Genomic DNA, 21782 nt, shown 5'->3' on the forward strand with positions numbered 1-21782 from the left:
CCCGCCCCGCACACCAGCCACCCTCCCCACCCACCTCCGCCACACTCCCCCCTACACAACACCCACCAACACCCACACGCAACAACACCCCACACAGCCTCCCGCAACTCCCCCCCCCCACAAAACACACGCCCCGAGCCACACCCCGCTGCTCCCCACCCGCAAAAGCCTACAGCACCCGGTATTCCCAGGCGGTCTCCCATCCAAGTACTAACCGGGCCCGACCCTGCTTAGCTTCCGAGATCAGACGAGATCGGGCGTTCTCAGGGTGGTATGGCCGTAGGCAACACCCTCCCCCACGCACACCCCCTTCACAACACCCCCCACCTCCCGCACATATCACGCCCCCTCGCCCAACACCCGCCCCGCACACCAGCCACCCTCCCCACCCACCTCCGCCACACTCCCCCCTACACAACACCCACCAACACCCACACGCAACAACACCCCACACAGCCTCCCGCAACTCCCCCCCCCCAACAAAACACACGCCCCGAGCCACGCCCCGCTGCTCCCCACCCGCAAAAGCCTACAGCACCCGGTATTCCCAGGCGGTCTCCCATCCAAGTACTAACCCGGGCTCGACCCTGCTTAGCTTCCGAGATCAGACGAGATCGGGCGTTCTCAGGGTGGTATGGCCGTAGGCAACACCCTCCCCCACGCACACCCCCTTCACAACACCCCCCACCTCCCGCACATATCACGCCCCCTCGCCCAACACCCGCCCCGCACACCAGCCACCCTCCCCACCCACCTCCGCCACACTCCCCCCTACACAACACCCACCAACACCCACACGCAACAACACCCCACACAGCCTCCCGCAACTCCCCCCCCCACAAAACACACGCCCCGAGCCACACCCCGCTGCTCCCCACCCGCAAAAGCCTACAGCACCCGGTATTCCCAGGCGGTCTCCCATCCAAGTACTAACCGGGCCCGACCCTGCTTAGCTTCCGAGATCAGACGAGATCGGGCGTTCTCAGGGTGGTATGGCCGTAGGCAACACCCTCCCCCACGCACACCCCCTTCACAACACCCCCCACCTCCCGCACATATCACGCCCCCTCGCCCAACACCCGCCCCGCACACCAGCCACCCTCCCCACCCACCTCCGCCACACTCCCCCCTACACAACACCCACCAACACCCACACGCAACAACACCCCACACAGCCTCCCGCAACTCCCCCCCCCACAAAACACACGCCCCGAGCCACACCCCGCTGCTCCCCACCCGCAAAAGCCTACAGCACCCGGTATTCCCAGGCGGTCTCCCATCCAAGTACTAACCGGGCCCGACCCTGCTTAGCTTCCGAGATCAGACGAGATCGGGCGTTCTCAGGGTGGTATGGCCGTAGGCAACACCCTCCCCCACGCACACCCCCTTCACAACACCCCCCACCTCCCGCACATATCACGCCCCCTCGCCCAACACCCGCCCCGCACACCAGCCACCCTCCCCACCCACCTCCGCCACACTCCCCCCTACACAACACCCACCAACACCCACACGCAACAACACCCCACACAGCCTCCCGCAACTCCCCCCCCCCCACAAAACACACGCCCCGAGCCACGCCCCGCTGCTCCCCACCCGCAAAAGCCTACAGCACCCGGTATTCCCAGGCGGTCTCCCATCCAAGTACTAACCGGGCCCGACCCTGCTTAGCTTCCGAGATCAGACGAGATCGGGCGTTCTCAGGGTGGTATGGCCGTAGGCAACACCCTCCCCCACGCACACCCCCTTCACAACACCCCCCACCTCCCGCACATATCACGCCCCCTCGCCCAACACCCGCCCCGCACACCAGCCACCCTCCCCACCCACCTCCGCCACACTCCCCCCTACACAACACCCACCAACACCCACACGCAACAACACCCCACACAGCCTCCCGCAACTCCCCCCCCCACAAAACACACGCCCCGAGCCACGCCCCGCTGCTCCCCACCCGCAAAAGCCTACAGCACCCGGTATTCCCAGGCGGTCTCCCATCCAAGTACTAACCGGGCCCGACCCTGCTTAGCTTCCGAGATCAGACGAGATCGGGCGTTCTCAGGGTGGTATGGCCGTAGGCAACACCCTCCCCCACGCACACCCCCTTCACAACACCCCCCACCTCCCGCACATATCACGCCCCCTCGCCCAACACCCGCCCCGCACACCAGCCACCCTCCCCACCCACCTCCGCCACACTCCCCCCTACACAACACCCACCAACACCCACACGCAACAACACCCCACACAGCCTCCCGCAACTCCCCCCCCCACAAAACACACGCCCCGAGCCACACCCCGCTGCTCCCCACCCGCAAAAGCCTACAGCACCCGGTATTCCCAGGCGGTCTCCCATCCAAGTACTAACCGGGCCCGACCCTGCTTAGCTTCCGAGATCAGACGAGATCGGGCGTTCTCAGGGTGGTATGGCCGTAGGCAACACCCTCCCCCACGCACACCCCCTTCACAACACCCCCCACCTCCCGCACATCTCACGCCCCCTCGCCCAACACCCGCCCCGCACACCAGCCACCCTCCCCACCCACCTCCGCCACACTCCCCCCTACACAACACCCACCAACACCCACACGCAACAACACCCCACACAGCCTCCCGCAACTCCCCCCCCCCACAAAACACACGCCCCGAGCCACGCCCCGCTGCTCCCCACCCGCAAAAGCCTACAGCACCCGGTATTCCCAGGCGGTCTCCCATCCAAGTACTAACCGGGCCCGACCCTGCTTAGCTTCCGAGATCAGACGAGATCGGGCGTTCTCAGGGTGGTATGGCCGTAGGCAACACCCTCCCCCACGCACACCCCCTTCACAACACCCCCCACCTCCCGCACATATCACGCCCCCTCGCCCAACACCCGCCCCGCACACCAGCCACCCTCCCCACCCACCTCCGCCACACTCCCCCCTACACAACACCCACCAACACCCACACGCAACAACACCCCACACAGCCTCCCGCAACTCCCCCCCCCACAAAACACACGCCCCGCGCCCTTCATATTGCTCTTTCTTTAAGGATTCGTCCTTTTCACTGTTTGTTATCTGGTTTGCCTGTGTCTTCCCTTTTCTCATGCATTCTTTTTCACGGCATCTACTATAGTTTTTCCTTGTTAGCATTGTGTACACCAGTCTGTCCCTGCTTACTGTCCCTTCAGCTCTTTTCCTTTCGTGTTTATCACCATTACTTGGTTCCCATCTCTCAGTACTGCTGTCCTCATGTGAATAGTTCCCCTCCTGCCTACATCCCTCTTCTCCTCTCCTCTTCGTCATTCCTTCTCCCAGACTGGACACATCATTTGCTTTGCTGTGGAGTTGCTTTACATAGATCCTCCAACTTTTGACCCCACCCATCAGGGCCATGATTACCACACTCTGAGGGGAATTTTAACGAACGGGGGATTTAAATGAACAGCACACCCGGAAGGGGCATTTGAAATTAGATGGCACCATGTTTTATCATGCATTGAGAACATGCACTGCCAAAAGAGTTTCAGCTTCATGCTTTCTGCTCGGGTGCAGAGGAGTCATGGCCCACGCTTGGGGCGGTGACTGCGCTGGCAGCTTCCCTGGCTCCAGGCCCCCCCCGGGATCCCTGGGGAGAAGCTCCCTAGTGAGAGACTGATCAGTGAGGGTGATGGTGGGGCGCCCACAGGTTTGCACTCGAGGGGGTGGTGTTGTGTCCGCCGTGCAGGCACCAGAAGTGCTGCAGCATGTCTTTGGCAGCGGGGCTATCCTATAGCGCTCGTCTCGAGCCAGCCGATAACCCAACGGCTAAGTCCTCCTCACGCTGGAGCTGCAACAGCGTGAACCAGCTGTTTCAGACGCTACCTTCCCGCTTGGCTGCGTAACTCCGTCTTTTTAACGACGGTCTGGAGATGACTGCTGCGACTTTGCCTCGCTTTTCGGCTGGCTGCCCACCTTGGCAGCCCGGCGCTCCCCCCGCTGCCGGACCCTCTCCCTCGTCCACGCACCCACCTCTACCCCGGAGGGCCGAACGCCGGTCCGTGGCTACCCTAAGCCACGCGTGGACAGCCGGCTCGGAAACAGGCGGAGGGGGCTAGCCCGGTCCGCCGTGGCCCCTTGGAGGCCGGGGGGGTGGGGGCGAAGCCGGGGGCCGGTGGGCCGGGAGGGCAGAGGGGCGCGCGTGGGGCGGAGGCAGCGGCGCCGCCGGCCCGCGCGGGGCGGGGAGGAGCCTCCTGGCGGCGGCGGCGGCGCCGCCTCCCTGCCGCCCCGGCGGCCGGTCCCGCCCCGCCGCCCTGCGAGTGAGGGAATAAAGTTCAGGGCCGGGCGGGGAGGTGGAAGGCGCGGGGCGGCCATGGCCTCGGAGGAGCTGGCGCAGAAGCTGCAGCGGCGGCTGCTGTTGGAGGAGAGCGGGCCGGCGGGCGAGGGGCAGCCCGGCGGCGGCGGGGAGGAGGAGGAGAGGGTGGAGGGCGGCGAGGAGGAGCGGAGCTGCCTGACGGCCAACGCCGACTCGGAGCTGAGCGCCAAGCTGAGCCGGCGGCAGGACATCAACGAGGGCGCGGCGCCGGCGCGGCAGGCCAAGGTGTTCAACCCGTACACGGAGTTCAAGGAGTTCAGCCGCCGGCAGGTCAAGGACATGGAGCGGCTGTTCCGCCTGTGAGTGAGGGACGGGGGTGCGCGGAGCAGCGCCTGCTCCTGGCGGGAGCTGCTGCCGCCTCGGGGTTCCCCTTCGTGTCCCCCCTCCCTCCTTCCTTGCAGCGGGCAGGTTCCGGTGGAGCTCCAGCTGGCTTTTCCTCGCTGGGGTGGCGCTGCCCTCTCTCTGCCAGCCCTGCTCTGGCTCCTGGCATGGGGTGGGTTGCCTCAGCCCCCTCTTGTAACCCTGCAGCAGGTAGGTGTTGCTGAGGTTGAGTTGGGTCGATGGAGGAGCCGTGTGGGCAAGGTGCAAGAGCTGCTCCTGCTTGTCGAGGGGACTGGGGCTGGCTGGGTCCCCCGCTCTGACCCGAAGCTGGCTGGAGGATGCTGAGAGCTGGGATTGCTGCCGATAGAGCCGGCCTTGAGGTGCTGGGCTCTTTGAGGTGGCAGCCAGGCTGTTGCTGCGTGTGTTGGGCAGGGTGTGCAGGTGCTGGAGCTCCCCATGGCACGGGTGGTGTTGCTGCCAGGAGGTGGTCTCTGTGCTGCGCTCTCCTGGACCCCTTCTGATGGCTGCTGGGGGGGGGGGGTCCTGCTGTTGGGAGGGAGGGCAGGGGTCAAGCCATGCGGCTGGCCAGCTGCGGCTCCCTGGCACACGTGGAGCCACGAGTGGGCAGTGGCACCACCTCGGCAGGCGGCCGGGGAAGGAGCAGCAGCGGTTTGGGAAATGAGAAGTGGAAGAGCTGAATTTTTAGACAATGAGCTCATTAAGTGCGGGCCTTGCAAGTGGGAAACGTAGGCTTTTTCAGTTGAATGCTAATCAGCTGCTCCGTGTGGCTGGAAAACATTGCCTGCCCTGTGAGGACTGTTGCAGCTGAGAGCTGGCCGGTTGTGTCAAAAAACAAAGAAGTCGGGCTGTGTGCTCTGCTGCCCCAGCCTCGAAGGCGGCCTGGCAGGCCGTGCAGTGTAGCGGTGCCTTCCCCTGGCCTCCCCTCTATGCAGACTTGGAGTTGGTCACGCTGGACCAGGTCTCTCCGCTCCAGCTGGTCCCAGTGACCTGTTTCAAGTATCTGCCAAGGCCGTGTGCTCCAGGAGGAGAGAAACCTTCCCCTTACTACTTGCCCCTCAGAGCTTGAATTAAACCTTGTGATTAAGGCTTTTATTCCTTGTGTGGCTCAGGCTACAGTCTGGGATCTTTCTTAGTATTTAAAAAAATTAACATTGGACAGACAGGGATATCTTCCCTTTGCCATGGGATGTCAGGTTTCTAATGTCTGATTTCCTGTCCAAAAATGCCTCTTATCAATTTAGAGCGACTTCTGACCCGATTAGGGTATCGACTTGTTTCTCTTGGAGAGGGAGGGAGAACAGAAAATCCTGATCTCCCCTTAAAACATTCCTGTCTGAAGGTGAGCTGGAGACTTACAGCTTTTCTGTGAGCTTGACAGCCCCGTTCTTTTCCTTTTCTTCCCCTTCTTTTGTTTTGCCTCTCACATCGGCTGAAAGACTCTTAACAGCCCTTCTCCCTCCCTTCCTTGCAGTCCCCTGCTAGGAGAGGGGATCGCACTCGCTGTTGCGGGCTTGGGTCAGGACCGAGAGCTCCTCGCTTAGGAAAAGCGCTGGTAAATCTGTAATTCAGACTGCTGTCGAGAGCGTGGGCAGCGAGCGTGCTGCGGGCAGGTTGGGGGTGCTGCGGCAGGGCAAGGTGCGGTTGGTGTTGACCATCAGTAGTTCAGGCTGCCCTGAGCCAGGGTGGATGTGAAGGGCTGACCTGCCGGTGCAGCTTTCCTGACTCCTCCGTGCTTTGCTGATGTGATGTGTTTCTTCCTGGCATGGGGCTTCCCTGTGAGTAATGTTGAGGCTGCTGGTGATGAGGCTCAGCTCTGCCCTCCTGAACAGGCTGCAGGTAAAAGGAAGTTCCCTTCCTGTCCCAGAGGTCCAGCTCTTGTGACCTCTGTGGGCAGGTTTGGGGCTGAGGCTCTGGCTTGAACCCATGCCCGGGGTGGAAGGGACTTTCACTAGGAGCTGCAAGACGACCTCCTCTGTTCATCTGCTCGGACCCTAAGCTGGGCTAACCGGGGTTGATGGTCTGGCTGGTGGTGACTGGAGCAGTTGGAGCTCAGCTTCAGCCCCTCTTCGGTGCTCGCTCACCTCGTGCTGGCGTTGCCTCGGCCAGGCTTGTCTCTCCCCTCGCGTCGGAGCGTCCCCTGGCGCTGCTCCGGTGTTGGCCCCTGTGCTGCAGAGGGGCACACGGGTGGCTGCCCTGGGGCTGTGCGGTGGCCTTGGCTTTGCGGGACGCATGAGGGCCAGTCAGGCACCGTCAGGCCTCTGGTGGCTACAGGAGCTTTCAGGGTGGGTTTTTTTTTCCTTGGCACAGGGACCAGGAAGTCTGCAGCTCAGACTAATTATACTGTGACCTAATTAGCTGCCTGTTCTGACAATGTGTGGGGACTGGTAACCATGATAACCTCTCTTCCCAAAGTCTTGCAAGCAAACTCTCTGCAGTCTTGCAGCTCGTTTTGGTGCCAGCTTGCCCGGGCGAACGGCAGCCCGGGCCAAGCCCTTTAGAAGGAGAAGGCAGTGAGGATAAGGCTGGTGGCCTTTCTGGGGGCATATGGGGAGGAAGAAAGGATCCACTGGATTAGCTTAATCTGTGGGGCGGGGAGGAAGGTCTTAATGGAGACTCAGCCGCCCTGGGCACCAAGCGGGGTCTTGTGCAGCCTCTCGGGGGAAGTTTTTGCTTGACGTAGGAGACTTTGGTCCTGCCCTCATGCCCCTCTGAGAGCGGCAGCCCTGTAGGGCTGTGCGTATTGTCCCTAGCGCCGAGCCCGGCAGAGCGGGGAGAGCTCCTGCCGCCCGCGCTGGGGGAGGAGAGGGAGCCGCGGGCAGCCGAGGAGCCCCGAGACCCTTGCTGACCCAGGGAGGCTGTTTTTCTCTCCAGCTGCCTGGCCAGGGAATAATTGTTTTGCAAGCTCCCAGTGAAATGCAATGCTGAGAGGAGATCAAGTGCAACTTAGGATTTTGAAATGTTTAAGATGAGATTATTACTCTTTCAGCGCGTTACTCTTGACTACTTCATTTCAAAGTCTGTATTAGGTCATTACAGCATGCAGGAATTGCAGGTCAGGTGTTCAGCTGCCCACAGCATGTACATGAACGTGCACAGAGAGAGCAGGTTCTTCTTCCAGCCTTTCTCAAGAAGGGTGGACACCTACAAACTGCTCTTTCATCCTCCAGGACTTGGGATTTCCCATTCAACTATGCATTTTTTTTCTCTTGGTGTTTTTCAGGTTTTTGAGGAGGGGGTTGCCAAGTCAATACTGGTAATGCAGTTCTTAATATTTTCTTCTCCCGCCCTTCCCTACCCTTCCTTTTTCTTCTGAGGTATAAAATTGCCCTGCACTCCCATTTGTGCTGTGTACCACCACCTTCACTCCTGAACACACTGGTCACTGCTCTGATGTGGAAAACCTGTTCTCTCTCCCAGGGGAAGTGGCCTAGGGTATTTCTTGGGCAGCTATTGTACACAATGCACTTCTTGCTCTTAAGCAAGTATCCTCTCTTTTCCTCCTCCCCTCACCAATGTAGGTGCTCTTTCCTTCCCTCAGCACTTTGGGAGGTGGGCACGTTTTGCAGCCCGGGTGGAAGTCCGCCAGCGTGGGGATCTGGGTGCATCCTTGTTGCAGCGAGTTTTGGCAGGCGCCGGGTATCTTATCTGCTGCCAGGAATGTTGATGTGGCCGCGCTGCGAAGTCTTCCGCTGCTGGCGGTAGCACTCATAGCAGTGCCCGGGGGCCTACCTCACTCACGGGGGACACCGGGGCTCAGACCATGCCATTGCAAATGGGAACCCTCCTGTCTCATTTGGGGCCAGCCTGGGCCTTGGCACCCTCGGCTGAATTTGTGCTGGAGTTGCCACCCCATCTCCTGGGTGCCTGAGGAGCAAGACATCTCTGCCAGCTCCTCTTGCTGCCTGTGCTGCTCCAGGGGGCTGACACAATATCTGCAGTGGAACAGGTGAAAGCATTGTTGGGGCGCAGATACAGCCCAGGGTCCTGCAGAGGAGCTCCCGAAAGGCAGATAAGGGGATTTTAGTGGGGCCGAGGAGTGTGAGGAGTGATGCTCCTGGCTTTGGTTGTCCAACTGGAAATGCAGCTGGCACTGTGTCCCACTGCTCCGAGTACCCGTGTCTGCAAGAGCACAGGGCAGGGGGCGCGACAGGGCATGAATGACGCTTTCTCAAGGCCTATAAATATGCCTCTCCCTAAATAGTCTGGCTGTGCAGCTCCGTGGCAGTTGGGTGGATGTACTGAGGTCCTAAAATACTCGGGCTGTTTTAGGAGACGAGTGGGGGCAGGGAGGAAATGCAGCAGTTTGCAGGGTGCTGCTGCTCCGCAGGACTGGCGCTGAGGGTCTGTGTCCTCTCCGTCTTTCCCTTTTCCTGTCCCTGACTGCGAGTGACTCGTAACTCTGTTCTGGAGCGGTTCATGGTGTCTGCTGTCCCCAGGAGCTCTTCTCCCACACATACCATGGCCCCGAGCTGTTCGGTGGCTTGCCTTGCTCCTGCTGGCACAGGGTCAGAGAGCTGGCTAGCTGGAGGGCCCAGGGCTCCTGGGTTTCGGCGAGCCCGGCCCCATGTACCAAACATGGCTGTGTGGCTGGTACAGCGTGTGGCTCTGCCACCACGGCCCACTGCTGACAAGACCTAATTTCTCACAAATGTGGCTTTGTGCTGCCTCTTTGGGAGGCCAGAGCCCTGAAGCCGTGCCCGACGGCTCAGTGCCAAGCGTGGCCGGTTAACCCTTTCAGGCAGCATGTTTGCCCTCAGGCAGGCTCAGCGTCCTGGGTGGACCGGGATGTGCTGATCCCAAACTGGCATTAGTTCTTGTTGGGGCCAAAGAAGCCCCAAATCTCAAGTGTCTCCCTGCCACAATATTCTTTGCTGCTTTAGCTGATAAAAGACAGGGCCTCTGCATCTGCCTTATTTCAGAGGAGGAAAAACTCCCAACCCTTTCTCCCAAACTTAAAGGAAAAGCAATCTGATAATTCAATAGGGAGGAGAGATTGCACCTCTTAGTTTTGGTGAAGCCTTGAAAACGCAGCTCAGTGCTGGGCTTGGTAAGGGTGCTAACACATAGCTTAAAATTAGCTGGCTTCTTCCTTGCAGCAGTAAGCCTAGTGCCCTTCTTTCCTCTGACTTGTGAGGTCTGTGACCTGTTTTCTGCTCCTACAGAGGTTTCTACACTCCTCTGGTTTTCCAAAATGCTTTCCAACCTGGTGGGCTCACGTATTTGCCGAACGAGGAGTGTATCAGGCAGTAGCACGGGGGTACGAGCCTGCTTGGTGCAAGGGAGCTTTTTTCCTGCTGTTCGGGGTAACTTGGGCCTGGGACATTGGCTCCTTTGGGGGGAAGCGGGGGCCTCGGGAGAGCAGGGCGCTGCTGCCGATGGCAGGACCAGGGCAGGGTGTGCTGTTGGTGGCAGCCCAGCCTCACGCTGCCTGCGCTGGCAGGCAGCTCAGGGGCACGCAGCTGCGTTTGCCCTCTGCCACAGCTTCCTCTCTGGCTGTGAGCGTTTGCAGCTGGAAAGCCTTTTCTTCCATGGGAACCCCAATTGTGCAGGCCTCAGTCTGGGACGGCCAGATTCTCTTCAGAGGAGAGCTAATAGCAAATGCAAGCTGATAGGTGGGAAGATCTGACTGGCTCCTGCCAAAGAGGGAGGCTTTAACGCTGTGCCTGGGGTTTCCTTTCCCAGTCATCAAAAGGATTTAATTCTGCCCAGAGTGAGGTGGTGGGGGATGCCCAGTGGGGAGCAGGCTGTGCCCTGGAGCTGAGCTCCACCATAGGGGCTGTCTGCTAGCAGAGCACTCGGCCTGTGGGACTTGGGAGTTTTAAATCCCTGTGGATGTGAAGTGCTGGTGGCTGAATGGGCCAGATGCTTTACTTGTGCCTGCAGGAGGCAGCTGAGGAGGACAAGGTGCATGGTACAGGCTGAGCACTGAAATCTTTGTGGCTATCTACTCTTGTCTGTGTCACGATTTCCTCTGAGAAATTCTGCTTCCCATACAAGTCACTCCTGCTTGTCTTCATCTGTGGGCTTTAATTTCATGTTAGTGCCAGCCCGGTGTCTAGGAAGGGGATTGGCACCTGCGCCTGTGGTAGAGCTGTGAGAGCACAAAGAGGTGCTCCTGCAAACTGGAGCTGTCCCAGCAGCTCGTCAGAGAGCAGGTCAGAGCCCTGTAGCACCTCAGCCACCCCTCCGGAGCAAGCCTGCTGCTCCACTCAGTGATGCTACCTCTCTGCTTGCTGTCCAGTTGGCAGGACCGCTGCTCGTTCAGCACTGCCAGGAAGTAACTGCCCAACCTATTGCAGTCTTGTATCTGCTCCAGCAGGAGACTCTTGCTCTTCCTTTACCTCCCCCAGCCTGACCTTGGCTCACTTCTCAGCGAAGACATGCTATGAAGATGGTTGTTCTTCCATCCCTCTCTTGCTCAGCTTTGGAGACGCTCTGCTGCTGGGTCGTTGCTCCCTGTTCCTGAAGCATGAGCTTGGGTGATCTGCTGGTGGGAAGGTTTCTAGCAGTCCTTTATATTCTCATAAGAGCATGTTCCTGCTCTGATCTTGCTCCTAAAGCTGTCACTTTTCTTGAGGTGGGAGCATTCATTTCTTCTCCCAGATTAGACCCTGTGATGCAGTCCTCAGGCGCCGACTACAATTACCTGAGTGCACTGTGCTCTCCCTCCAGGTTTGCCTTTCTGCCCTGCCCAGGGGCACTGAACAAACAGCTGCCCTGAAGCAAAGCACTTATGTGGTATCACAGCATTTCAGAGGAAAGATATTAACAGCTAGACAAGATGTATTCTGCTTACAAAGATATCCCTTTTCTGCTGGGAGGTCCTGGTTGGTCTGTGCTCCCTGTTTCTCCTCTACGTGAGTATGAGACAAAGCGGTAGCTCGCTCTGGGATGCCTGCACCCTGCTGTGCTGGAGCATGCTGTGAGATGTGTGGAAGTAAGCCCTGTACCAGCCACACAAGCAGGGAAAGCGGAAATCCCACCAAGAAGAGTGGAGTTCCCCCGTTCTCCTACTGTGTGGTGGTTTGGCCTTGAGCACTTCCCTCTCCTATGAAATGGCTCCAAAGGCTGCCTGCTGGTCCCCTAAGCTTAATATATTTCAGCTGCTGGTTCTGTCATGCAACTTCCCCTCCCCTCCAGCCCTTGAACCATGCCATGATTTTATCCATTCGCCCAGTGTCTCTTCTGGGAAGACAACCCTGCATTGCTCTGGATGGGGAGTGATGAAGGCTGACCCCCTCCCCTTTGCACTTCACAGGTATGACTCAGGACGGGACGGGTACATAGACCTGATGGAGCTGAAACTGATGATGGAAAAGCTGGGAGCCCCTCAGACCCACCTGGGCCTGAAGAACATGATCAAGGAGGTGGATGAAGACTTCGATGGGAAGCTCAGCTTCCGTGAGGTAAGGGTGGCCATGGGTGCAAAGGGGGGTGTTGCTGTGGGCTAGCAGTAGAAGGTAGCCAGGCTCTGGGCTCCAGCCATAGCTGTGTCCCCTCCATGTGCGTGAGGTGAGAAGCAGGTGAGCTTCCTGGTGCCCAAAGTGGGATGCACCATGAGGAGCCCTGGGCGTGAAGTGCTCTGTGTCTGTCTCCATGTGGCAGTAATGGTACCTGGCACTGAAGTGCTCCAGCCTCCCTGCTTACTTTGGGAGCCTGTCTGAGCCCTACTGCAGCTGTCTGGGCAGCACTGGCAGCTACCTGTTCTGGTGGGAGTGACACAGATGTGGCTTGTCCCTTCAGTTGCAAGGCACTGTTGTTGGGCTCCCACAATGCAGTGGCTCAGACCTTCTTTCAGGCGCAGGTGAAGGCTCTGCTCACAGCAGCCTGCCTCATGGGGAGGCGTCGAAGGCTTCCAGTTTATTTTGTGTGGCTCTGTGTTAGGCAGTACGTAGCTGCTGCAGGGTTTATGAAGGTGGTCACCTCTGCGCAAAGAGGTTTAAACTTGGTGATGCTGCAGTTGAGTACGTAACGCTGGGTCAGCAAATGCGCACAGCTAATGGGTCTGTCCCTCAGTGCTGTGCTCTGAGGCTCCTGGGGTATCAGTTGCATGCAGGGGGCAGCTGAGTGTGGCACAAGCAGGCCAGGAACTGCTGTTGTGGAAAGGAAATCTCAGCAGCAACCTGCAGGCATTCAAGTGTACCCAACCCTTACCTCAGCAGGAGGGAGCCCAGATACCATAACGCCCTGTTATTATCATCTTCTACTAGACTGACTTTGCTCCCTGAATCAGTAATGTGCATAATGTGGTAGCTTTTTAAATTAACTAATAGCCCCTTAGCCAGGGCAAGGGACAGCTGCCTATGTCCTGTGGTTTTGATGGTTTTACTACTACACTGCTTCCTCCTGCTGCAGGCGGCTTTTGAGATGAGCTCTGAGCAGCTGGGCATCGTTGTTTCTGAAAGGGCTGTGCTCTTGCTATGCCTGTGACAGAGGGGATTCGGTTGTATAGATAAGGTGCAGGGCCCTCTGTCTCAGACAACAAGTTCTTAACTTTGGCAGCCCCTGAGAAGGGGAGACAGCAGTCAGGCCCCAACAGGGCACACAGCAGCTCTTGCTGGGCTGGTCACGGCTGTGAGGGTGACTGGCAGTTGTCAGAGCTGCTGCGTAGTTTCTCTGTGCTCGCATGTCAAACCATCTCCCCCTCCATTCAGCCCCCAAGGATTTTTGTCTTGTGGCCTGCCTGGAGTCCTGGCTGTAAAGAGTGAAGGAGTCGGAAGGGAATTGCTGGGCTCCTCGTGGTGAGGAGGAGGATGCCTCTGCCTGCCCTCGAGAGCAGTGAATCCAGCCTTGGTGAAAGCCCTTGCACATTCCTGTTCCCCCTACACTCTTGCCTTGTCCCCTGTTGTACTCTGTGTTCCTGCTGTTGCTTGGAGGAATACTTCCAAACCACTGTGCCAGTCTCCTCCCGTGGGGGCTTGGAGACAAAGGCGCACTGCATGGGAGGTGGGTTAGCTGGCACAGCAGCTGTGTCCCTGAGAAACCCCTTCTGGAAGCAGGTGCTGAGGAAGCTGAAAGGCTGCGGGACCACAGCAGGCAGGACCACAAGCTCCAGTTCTGCTGTAAGAAGTCAGCAGTAAAAGACAAAAAAACAAAGACTTTGGTTTATGGGACCAGGCCAGTATAGAGAGAGAGAGACAAATCTGCAAGGGGAGAGCTTGCCAGCAAAGCTCTAAGTCAGCAGCTGCCCTGGGCAGGGAAGGATATGTGCCTGGTCAGAGGGGGGAACCGGACTGCTCTAGAAATCCTCCTCGAGGCAGCAAAGAATCCAGTGGAGCAGGAAGAGCACCATGTCCTTGGCCCCAGGTCAGACTAGGGGGAAGGTAAGTGCAGGAGGCAGCACAGATATCAGTGCAGATAGGCAGCTGAGACTGCTAAATCCCTGTGTGTGCTGGAGGACCCCTTGCTGTAGCACCGTCTGTGCCTGGGTCTGCCTTCCCACGCTGAAGTGCTAGGGACAGCTTTTCCTTTTTGAGCAGTGTTGCAGATGCTCTCTCCTGTGGAAGAGAAGTGCCTTTATCCCCCAGGGCTCTGGAAGATCCCGTTGTGCTCTGGCAGGGCTGTGCAGCACAAGTGGCAGCATACCTCCTCTTCTACTGCCACCTGTTTGGAGTACAGTCCCTGTGTGGCCGCTTGTCAGCCAGCCTGGGCAAGCATGCTGCCAGCCCTTGGCATGCTGCACACAGCAGCTGGTGCTGTTGCAGCATCTAGCCAGATGCAAAACGACGGTCAAGCAAACGAGCTTTGATGGCACATGGCTTGGAATGAGGCAACGTCGCTGGCGGAGCTCTGGGGACAAATTACACTCTGAGCAAGGCAGCCTTGGCATACGCCCAAAGCTTCCCGTGGTAGAGAGGAGCAGGATGCTTCTTGCCTCGTCGCAGATGCACCAAGTCTGGCTCTGCTGCCCCAGCAGAGGAGTGGCTGGGAAGCAATTTACTCGTGGGTGCAGAAAGCCAAACTAGCTGCCACAGCTTTGTCCCACTCACCTTCCCTTTGGTGGTAACTAGCAGGCATGGGGAGAGTGATCGAGCTGACTTGGAGCACTATGCCAACACAAGGAGAAACCCTGGCTTAAATGAGTGCCTGAACTCAGCAGGGTGTAACCAAAGCACTGGAGGCCTCCTCCCTGCCTCTCTAGGGGATAACAAGCCCTGGCGTATCCGCCTGGAGATGCGTTTCTCTTGGCCGGGCCAGAGAATCGCTAGGATCTTTCGTTTGCAACAAGTCACCTTTTGTTGCTGCTTTGAATAGTGCCGTGTCCTCCCTTCCCACGTAAGCTGGAAAGCAGGCTGGCATTGGGCTGATTTACTGCTGATGAACTGTTGGCCCCTTAGGAAAGCTGGCTTCTATTGCTGACCTTTCGGAGTCCATCAGTTAAGTGCACAAGACTTTCTCTCATGAGTTAACAGTTTAGGCTTAAAGATCAGATACAGTGGAAAAAATGTGTCAACATCAATTTCTCTAACTACCACAGGAAACGATGGTTAATTGTTGTAATGGTAATGTCTAATTCTAGCTGTTATCGAGAACCCATGAAAATCCACCCACGCTCCCTCACACCCGCACTGAAGTGTTTAGAGGCTGACCCGCGTCGTGTGTTTGCTAGCAGGGTTTGTGCAAACCACAGTTTTGGGTGCCACTGCTTTTCTGGCAAGCTGTTGCAAGGCTGCTGCTGCCGCCAGCCAGTCTCATACTTCCCCTCACAACCCTAAGGATGCATGGTGTCTGGTGGGACTCTGCAACTGGAGCATCACTTTGAGACCTTCACTGCGGGGTAGGCCTTAGACCACTAAGGATGCAAGACTGGATATACCTCTTGTCTGTATCGGGTCAGTGGGGTGGAAAGAGCATGTCCTGCTCCTTGAGAGCAGAGTTTTTAAATGCACTAGCATTATTCGCTGTGGCCTCCCTGACGTTTCACTGAGGTTTAGCTATGTGCGATGTGCCTCAGATACAGCAAGGGGTGTGAGATGAGAGTTAAGAATAGGAGCACATCTGCTCTTTGGTTTCCTGCACAGTTCAGGAAATTGAAAGCAAATTCCTGATGCTCCCTATTTAGGGAGGATCGATACCTAGAGGGCAAATAACCAGCGAGGTGGGCTGCAGGCAGGGAGCTGATATGGGAGGGGATTGTTCCTGAGCTCCTGTGAAAACCGGTGTGATCCTGTATGGTCCTTGGGCTGTCTCAGCTCCTCATGCCTTTTGGCACAGCCTGCTCTTCCCAGCTGCAGCAGCCTATGTCAGCAGCCAGAGGAATGCTGCCCTGTCCCTTAGTTTCAGGATGATTCATGCACACTTGTTCTTGTGACTGGGTGTTTCCAGTCCCTCCCCATGTGACAGCTGCACCAGACCTCAGGATTGCTCTGTTTCCACTGCCCTTTTTAGATGCCAGGAAGTGGGACTCAGCAGGGTGGAGCAGAAACTGCAAGGAGGAACCATGACTAATGCCAGCTTGGCTGCAATGTCTCTCTGCTCGGTGGTGGAGGAAGAGAGGAACTATCCTGAGCTCAGCGGATCTGAGCATAGCAAGAGGATGTCTCGGGGAGGGTTTGGGTTTTTTGAGTGGGCTAGTCTGTTCAGCAGAGCATCATTTAATGTGTTTCATGTGTTCGGAGAGGCGGGGGAAGCTTCTTCCCCAAGTAGCCTGCTTTCTGGCTGCTCTGTGCTGAGCACGTGTGGGTTACAAGGCTGTTGTTTACCAGGCCCAGCTTTGTACACTCTCTCTGTGAGAGGGCAGCCAGCACTGCTGTCATCTCCCCACCCTTCCTCCTGGGAGGCCTTCCCAAACTCTTGTATCTCCATCAGCTTCTGCAAGCTCCTGGAAACAGGAAAGTGCATTGGGGCTGGCTGCTGCACCGATGCTGGGACTCTGCTGCCCTCCTCTGGGATAACGTGGGCTCTCTGTAGGAACGAGCAAAGTCCCAAGCTTGGGCAGTTTGGGGAGTGCAGCGCTAAGGATGTCACACCCTACCACTGCTGTGCAGGTAGATTTCACAGCAGTCCTGTGTGGTGTTTGGAGCCCTCCAAGCTGGACTGAAGTAGCACAGTGAAGCATCTTTGCTCCTTGTATGCCTTTTGTCCTTTTTCCCCCACCTCTGTTCTTTCAGTGCTGTGCAAAGCATTGAGACCCCTTGCTGGGAGTGGCCAGGAACAGCAGGGAGAGTTATAAGACCTCTTACAGTTACACTTAGAGCATCCATATCTTATCTTGGAGTTCAGTTATCGGTTGAAAGGTGGTGCAGAGATCTTTATTTTTAAGCAGGCAGGTCCTGTCCCTTCTGTGGAAAGTGTGCTTTTCTGGCAGGTAATATGACTGTTTGTTTTTGTTTCCTTCTACAATTTATTTGTTGATACATACTCTCTAGTGGCTCTGGATTTGTTCAACGTCTATAGTTCAGTGCAGGACAAAGGTTTCAAAACAAGTTGCTCTGTAGACAATATTTGTTCAAGGCACTGCTGACTGTCCCAAGGGTATGCATCTGTCCTGACCACTGACAGATGTGCTAGAGAAGCTCTCCTGTGTGTTATTTAATTGACACAACAGAAATGCAGAGGCTTTCCCAACTTTAGCTAAACAAGCCTGGGCTCCCTGGAACAGACTGAGGCATAGCTCCAAATACAGATTTAAGTAGCTTCTCTCATGTCCTAGACAGGGCGTGAGTTGAAGTGACTACCTTGTGTTGCCTTGGTGTATTTGACCTTAATTTTCTTCTCCCCTCCTGTACAGTGTAGACCATGAGGCTTGGAAGGACCTAAGGCAGGGTTCGCAGCAGAGACAGTCTCTGGATCCCTCTCCAGTGTACATGCTTGAATTGCTGTCCTCCCTAAGAGGAATGCACTGACACCTTGATGCAGCTGGTCAGGGGAGGCAGGAATTGGGTTCAGGTTTGCGCCAGGGCTAGCTTTGTTCTCTTGTCTTTATTGTAGGATGTGATCTGAGACCCCAAAATGCTTGGGAAGCTGGTGGGAGGATGGAGCCACAGCATTAGACGCGTGGAGAGATGGCTGCATTTCTCTTGCCATCTAAGAGCCTAGGCTCAGTAGGAGCTGCGCTCCTGCCATGGTGCTGCTCCGTAGGAAACCCCTCTTTTCCTTTGATGTTTCTGCCCCTCAAGTCTGAAAGAGCTGTGTACTGGAGCACAAGTTCCATGGTGCTACTTGGTTTATATAGGCCTGCTTTCCTTTGCTAAGAAATGTAAATTCCTACTCTGCAGGTGAATGTCCGCACTGCTTGTGTTTTAAATTGTCTGAGCCTCAGTGACTAATTTGAATGTTTCTTCTCTGTCTTGCTAGTTCCTGCTGATTTTCCATAAAGCTGCAGCTGGGGAGCTTGAGGAGGACAGCGGCTTGATGACGCTTGCAAAGCTGTCAGAGATAGATGTCTCCATTGAGGGAGTCAAGGGAGCCAAGAACTTCTTTGAAGCTAAGGTATGGTGTGGCACAAAGGAGCACGAAAAAGCTCTGTATGCAGGTCCTATTCAGGACCTGACTACGGACCAGCTATTGCTCTTCCACCAGGCAGCGCAGTGTCACTGAGACCCTGGCGCTGCTTGCTCTCCAAGCAAGCTACCAGTCTCCTTTCTAGCAAAGACAATGAGTATTTCTTACCCCTCCCCCCCCCAATCTTAGCCATTGCTTTTTCCATTCAAATGTGTACATTGTGTTCTAGCTATGACGTTCCTATGCAGATTGGTGAATGCTAAAACGGCTCACTTCACCATCTCAGCAGTGGGTCTGACTCTGCTAGAGCTGGCTGCCCTGCCTGTGTCCCTGTGGCTGGAAGCTCTGCATGCCTAGCTGGCTGACAGGACACTTTTGATTTCAAAAACAAATGCACAGGGATTAACTTTCTTATTTTGCAAAACTTCCCTCGATTGGGATGCTCTGAGTTTAGTGGTGAGTGAAGTATTTTGGAATACAGAATTTCAGCCATCTCCCTCTTGAGCAGCTCTGTGTAACCTTTGGAATCAGAATTGCTGTCTGGAGTCCTGAGGTTGGCAAAAAGAGCTTTGCACCATTTGAAGCTGACAAAGCACCCTTTTTTGAAAGCTCTCTTAGAGAGAAAATAACCCTGCTTGTTTATATAAGAAGTTTTTTCCCAAGAGCATAGCACAGCTATTGCACAGCAGATGTACTGAGATGAAAGCTGTAAAGAAAGCTGGAAAAATAGCCAGAAAATAAACAATGTCTCTTTGATCTGCAGATTATCCGTGGCGTAGTATGATCTCAAATTTGGCTATGATTCGGAACTGTTTTCTGCAGCAGTGGCTATCAGTGTCTACTCACAGCTTAAGCGATGCTGGCTGGTTACAGAAAGAATGTATTTAACCTAGTGCTGATGGCATTTTTTTGGTCACTTGTTAGAGACTTAACAGTAAATGACCTTTCCTGTATTGATGTCAAAGTCAACTGAGCTAACAGGTCTTTGGTGTAAATACCCAAGTGCTGCAGTGTAATTAAGACTTGACCCATCCTGACACAGCTTGCCAGCAAGCAGTGGCAGGTGTGGCAAACAGTCCTGCATGTTGTTTGTCTGGGAGTAGTTCAGACTGATTCTGCCTCTGACACAAGGCTTGATGCTCTTTTATTCTCTTTTTCTCTCTCCCTCCTCGCCCCCTCTCTTGAAGGTTCAAGCCCTTTCGTCAGCCAGTAAGTTTGAAGCAGAAATAAAAGCTGAGCAGGATGAGCGAAAACGGGAAGAGGAGGAAAGGAGACACCGCCGAGCAGCTTTCAGGGAGTTAAAGTCTGCATTTAGCCAGTAGCAGATCGGCCACTACATGCTCCAAGATTGCACATGACTTGGTACATTTCCCAGATCAGGGCTCTACCTGGAGAGTACTGCCTGGATCCTGCCTAAAACCCATTACAGCTTCACTAACCTTCCTCTCCTGAAGATCCTCCTGAATTGCTAAGGACACAACTCTTGCAGTTACTATGTGCTCATAATGATGTGAATCATGAGCTGTGCACATACTGTTTGCTGTGAACTGTCAGGAGCGCATCACCCTGAAGCAGAAACAGCAGGTAGCGAATCACGGGTGAGCACTGACAAGTGTTGTTTGCCTACTTCGTTCTTTCCTTCTCTTCTATACACCCTTTCCCTCTTAACTCCTTATTAATTCATTCCTTGCTTACAGGCAAGTAGTGAGGTCTTGTGTAAATCAGGGTGTACAAAGTACAGATCTACTTCCTGTATGTTTGTACTGCTGTTGGGTGTTGTCACACATCCTTAATTTTTTTCCCTTTTCTTCCTCAAAGCCCTGTGCCACAGGCACTGTGAAAGCACTGTGAAGAGAGAGTACGATAGTTAATAGGGACATGGATCAATTAATTATGATTTCCTGTAGATTTTTCTGCTGCCCAACAACATGTTGGTGTGTCTTCCAGTTTTTCTTCTCTGAAGTGCCATAATAACAAACCTTTCAATAAGAGGTGAGATTTCCCAATACTTTGGAAAGAGGAAGCTGTCTCTCTCTTAAACAAGGAATAGAAAACTGTTGCCTGACCATACATCTTCTTTCACATTCCATCATATTTAGTGTACTGTATGACTTGACTCTATTTTCCAGCCTTAGACTTCAAAGAAACACCTTTTTAAGGGATATTGCCAGATGGACAGTGTGACTGGATGGCACATTGCATTTTTATCTTTGGAAATCTGCTCATAGCCTGAATCATAAAGGTGACTTTGATTTCATTAGAGCCATGCTAGATAAAACTAGCCCAGCATACTGATCAATCCCTGCTCCAGAAGGGACAAGCAGACAGATTAGCACATGTAGCTGGACTGAATTTAGAAGGCTTGCACTAAGCTTAGCCATTTTCTTTCACAAACACAGAAAGCTTGCCCATAGATGTTAAAATGCCTGAATCTTGTCTGGATATACTCTGTAGGTCATGACCAAGGGAAACAATGTTCCCTTGGTGAGACCTCTCTCTAAACATGGATTTGCTCAAGTTATTTGCTCTGTTATTGCCCTGGTTTGTGTGTGTATTTCTTTTTTTTCCTCCTTCCAAAACAAAACTCACTAGTCGTCTTTTCACTTGTCTGTTCTGCTTCTTAAACTGTGAGCACTAAGCTGTGAGCATGGAATAATAAATAGAAAAACCTCTACTCTTTAATGTCAGGTGAAAGAATTGCTAAACAATTAAACTGTGTATATATCTTCACAGATTATATTTTATAAAATCACGCTTTTTTAGCTAAATATTTATAATTAAATGTTTTTATACTTTACAACAAAGCAGATAACTGCATCTTCAATTATTTCTCCTGTTGCTGAAATGTACAAATAAAGCCTTGTTATCTCCAGTCTTGCATGTGGTTGATTTTGGGTCCTTCCTCCTGAACATGCCTCTGTTTGAGCCCCAAAGTTTGGTGGCTTGACTTGGATAAGCAGAGAAGTGTTCAGCCCCTTCTCGATATGCCCTCTACTGCTATACAATAGTTCTGCTGTAAAAAGCCCTAATGTTTGCAGTTCTTCTGAAAGGGATGTGGCTGTGCAAATATTTGAAACACTGTCCACTGCAAAATGTTGATATCTGAACATTGTCAGCCTTCCCTTATCTTGAAATAGATACTGCACCTCAGCCTCTAGTAGTGTCTCATCTGGGAGCCTGAGTAGGTTGGTCTAACTACATTTCTCTTTGTGTTTCATCATCCTGCCTTCATAGGAGAAAAATAAATGCATCACAATCTGCAAGCGTTTCCAAGAATCTTATTCTACTTGTGCTGATCTGCTAAGCTTTGCTGGCACGGCCAGTGTGGAGGGCTAAGGAGGAGGCCTAATTAGGCTTCATTGCAGGTGTGATCCAGTGATGAAATGGAAATGCTGTATCCAGTACAGATCTTCAATCTAGCACTGCTCTGTGAGCAGTTCATGCATTTGCTGCACATCTGTGAGCCCTCAGGTCTCTGGGGTCATGTAAAAATCAGAGTGAAGGAAGGCTCCTTGCTCTCCACTTCCTTTTTGCAGCTGTCAATGTTCCTTTTCCCCCTCCTACCCCACCACAGCAAATGCTGCTGCCTTGGCATAGCAGTTCTACAAAGGGAAGCAGGTAACATGTGGTTGGGGGAGGAGCCCTGGGGAGCAGGAGGGGAG

The 21782-nt window shown here is 54.7% G+C and overlaps 1 protein-coding gene and 8 non-coding genes across 9 annotated transcripts; 1 reads left to right on the top strand and 8 right to left on the bottom strand.

Annotated features, from left to right (window-relative positions):
* Window positions 1-166: 166 nt before the first annotated feature.
* On the bottom strand, window positions 167-285 carry LOC138068292 (5S ribosomal RNA). Its single transcript, XR_011143022.1, has one exon. It is a non-coding gene; the product is annotated as a 5S ribosomal RNA (ribosomal RNA).
* Window positions 286-526: 241 nt separating this feature from the next.
* Window positions 527-646, bottom strand: LOC138068321 (5S ribosomal RNA). Its single transcript, XR_011143052.1, has one exon. It is a non-coding gene; the product is annotated as a 5S ribosomal RNA (ribosomal RNA).
* A 239-nt stretch (window positions 647-885) lies between these two features.
* Window positions 886-1004, bottom strand: LOC138068293 (5S ribosomal RNA). The gene has a single exon (XR_011143023.1). It is a non-coding gene; the product is annotated as a 5S ribosomal RNA (ribosomal RNA).
* A 239-nt stretch (window positions 1005-1243) lies between these two features.
* On the bottom strand, window positions 1244-1362 carry LOC138068295 (5S ribosomal RNA). Its single transcript, XR_011143025.1, has one exon. It is a non-coding gene; the product is annotated as a 5S ribosomal RNA (ribosomal RNA).
* Window positions 1363-1603: 241 nt separating this feature from the next.
* Window positions 1604-1722, bottom strand: LOC138068296 (5S ribosomal RNA). Its single transcript, XR_011143026.1, has one exon. It is a non-coding gene; the product is annotated as a 5S ribosomal RNA (ribosomal RNA).
* Window positions 1723-1961: 239 nt separating this feature from the next.
* Window positions 1962-2080, bottom strand: LOC138068297 (5S ribosomal RNA). Its single transcript, XR_011143027.1, has one exon. It is a non-coding gene; the product is annotated as a 5S ribosomal RNA (ribosomal RNA).
* A 239-nt stretch (window positions 2081-2319) lies between these two features.
* On the bottom strand, window positions 2320-2438 carry LOC138068298 (5S ribosomal RNA). The gene has a single exon (XR_011143028.1). It is a non-coding gene; the product is annotated as a 5S ribosomal RNA (ribosomal RNA).
* A 240-nt stretch (window positions 2439-2678) lies between these two features.
* Window positions 2679-2797, bottom strand: LOC138068299 (5S ribosomal RNA). The gene has a single exon (XR_011143029.1). It is a non-coding gene; the product is annotated as a 5S ribosomal RNA (ribosomal RNA).
* Window positions 2798-4286: 1489 nt separating this feature from the next.
* On the top strand, window positions 4287-20992 carry EFHD1 (EF-hand domain family member D1). The gene is made up of 4 exons (XM_068954213.1): window positions 4287-4634; window positions 11936-12083; window positions 17974-18108; window positions 19308-20992. Exons 1-4 carry the CDS (start codon window positions 4333-4335, stop codon window positions 19440-19442), a joined length of 720 nt encoding a protein of 239 aa, XP_068810314.1. The 5' UTR covers window positions 4287-4332; the 3' UTR covers window positions 19443-20992.
* The last annotated feature ends 790 nt before the right edge of the window (window positions 20993-21782 follow it).

The sequence above is a fragment of the Struthio camelus genome, chromosome 9 (assembly GCF_040807025.1).
Source record: "Struthio camelus isolate bStrCam1 chromosome 9, bStrCam1.hap1, whole genome shotgun sequence".
NCBI lineage: Eukaryota > Metazoa > Chordata > Aves > Struthioniformes > Struthionidae > Struthio > Struthio camelus.

Bases quoted from the DNA above. Each gene is read 5' to 3' on its own strand.
- EFHD1 (XM_068954213.1), top strand. From the start codon at position 4,333: ATGGCCTCGGAGGAGCTGGCGCAGAAGCTGCAGCGGCGGCTGCTGTTG. The intron at 12,084-17,973 runs GTAAGGGTGGCC...CTGTCTTGCTAG, and splicing joins GGAAGCTCAGCTTCCGTGAG to TTCCTGCTGATTTTCCATAA. The intron at 18,109-19,307 runs GTATGGTGTGGC...CCTCTCTTGAAG, and splicing joins AGAACTTCTTTGAAGCTAAG to GTTCAAGCCCTTTCGTCAGC.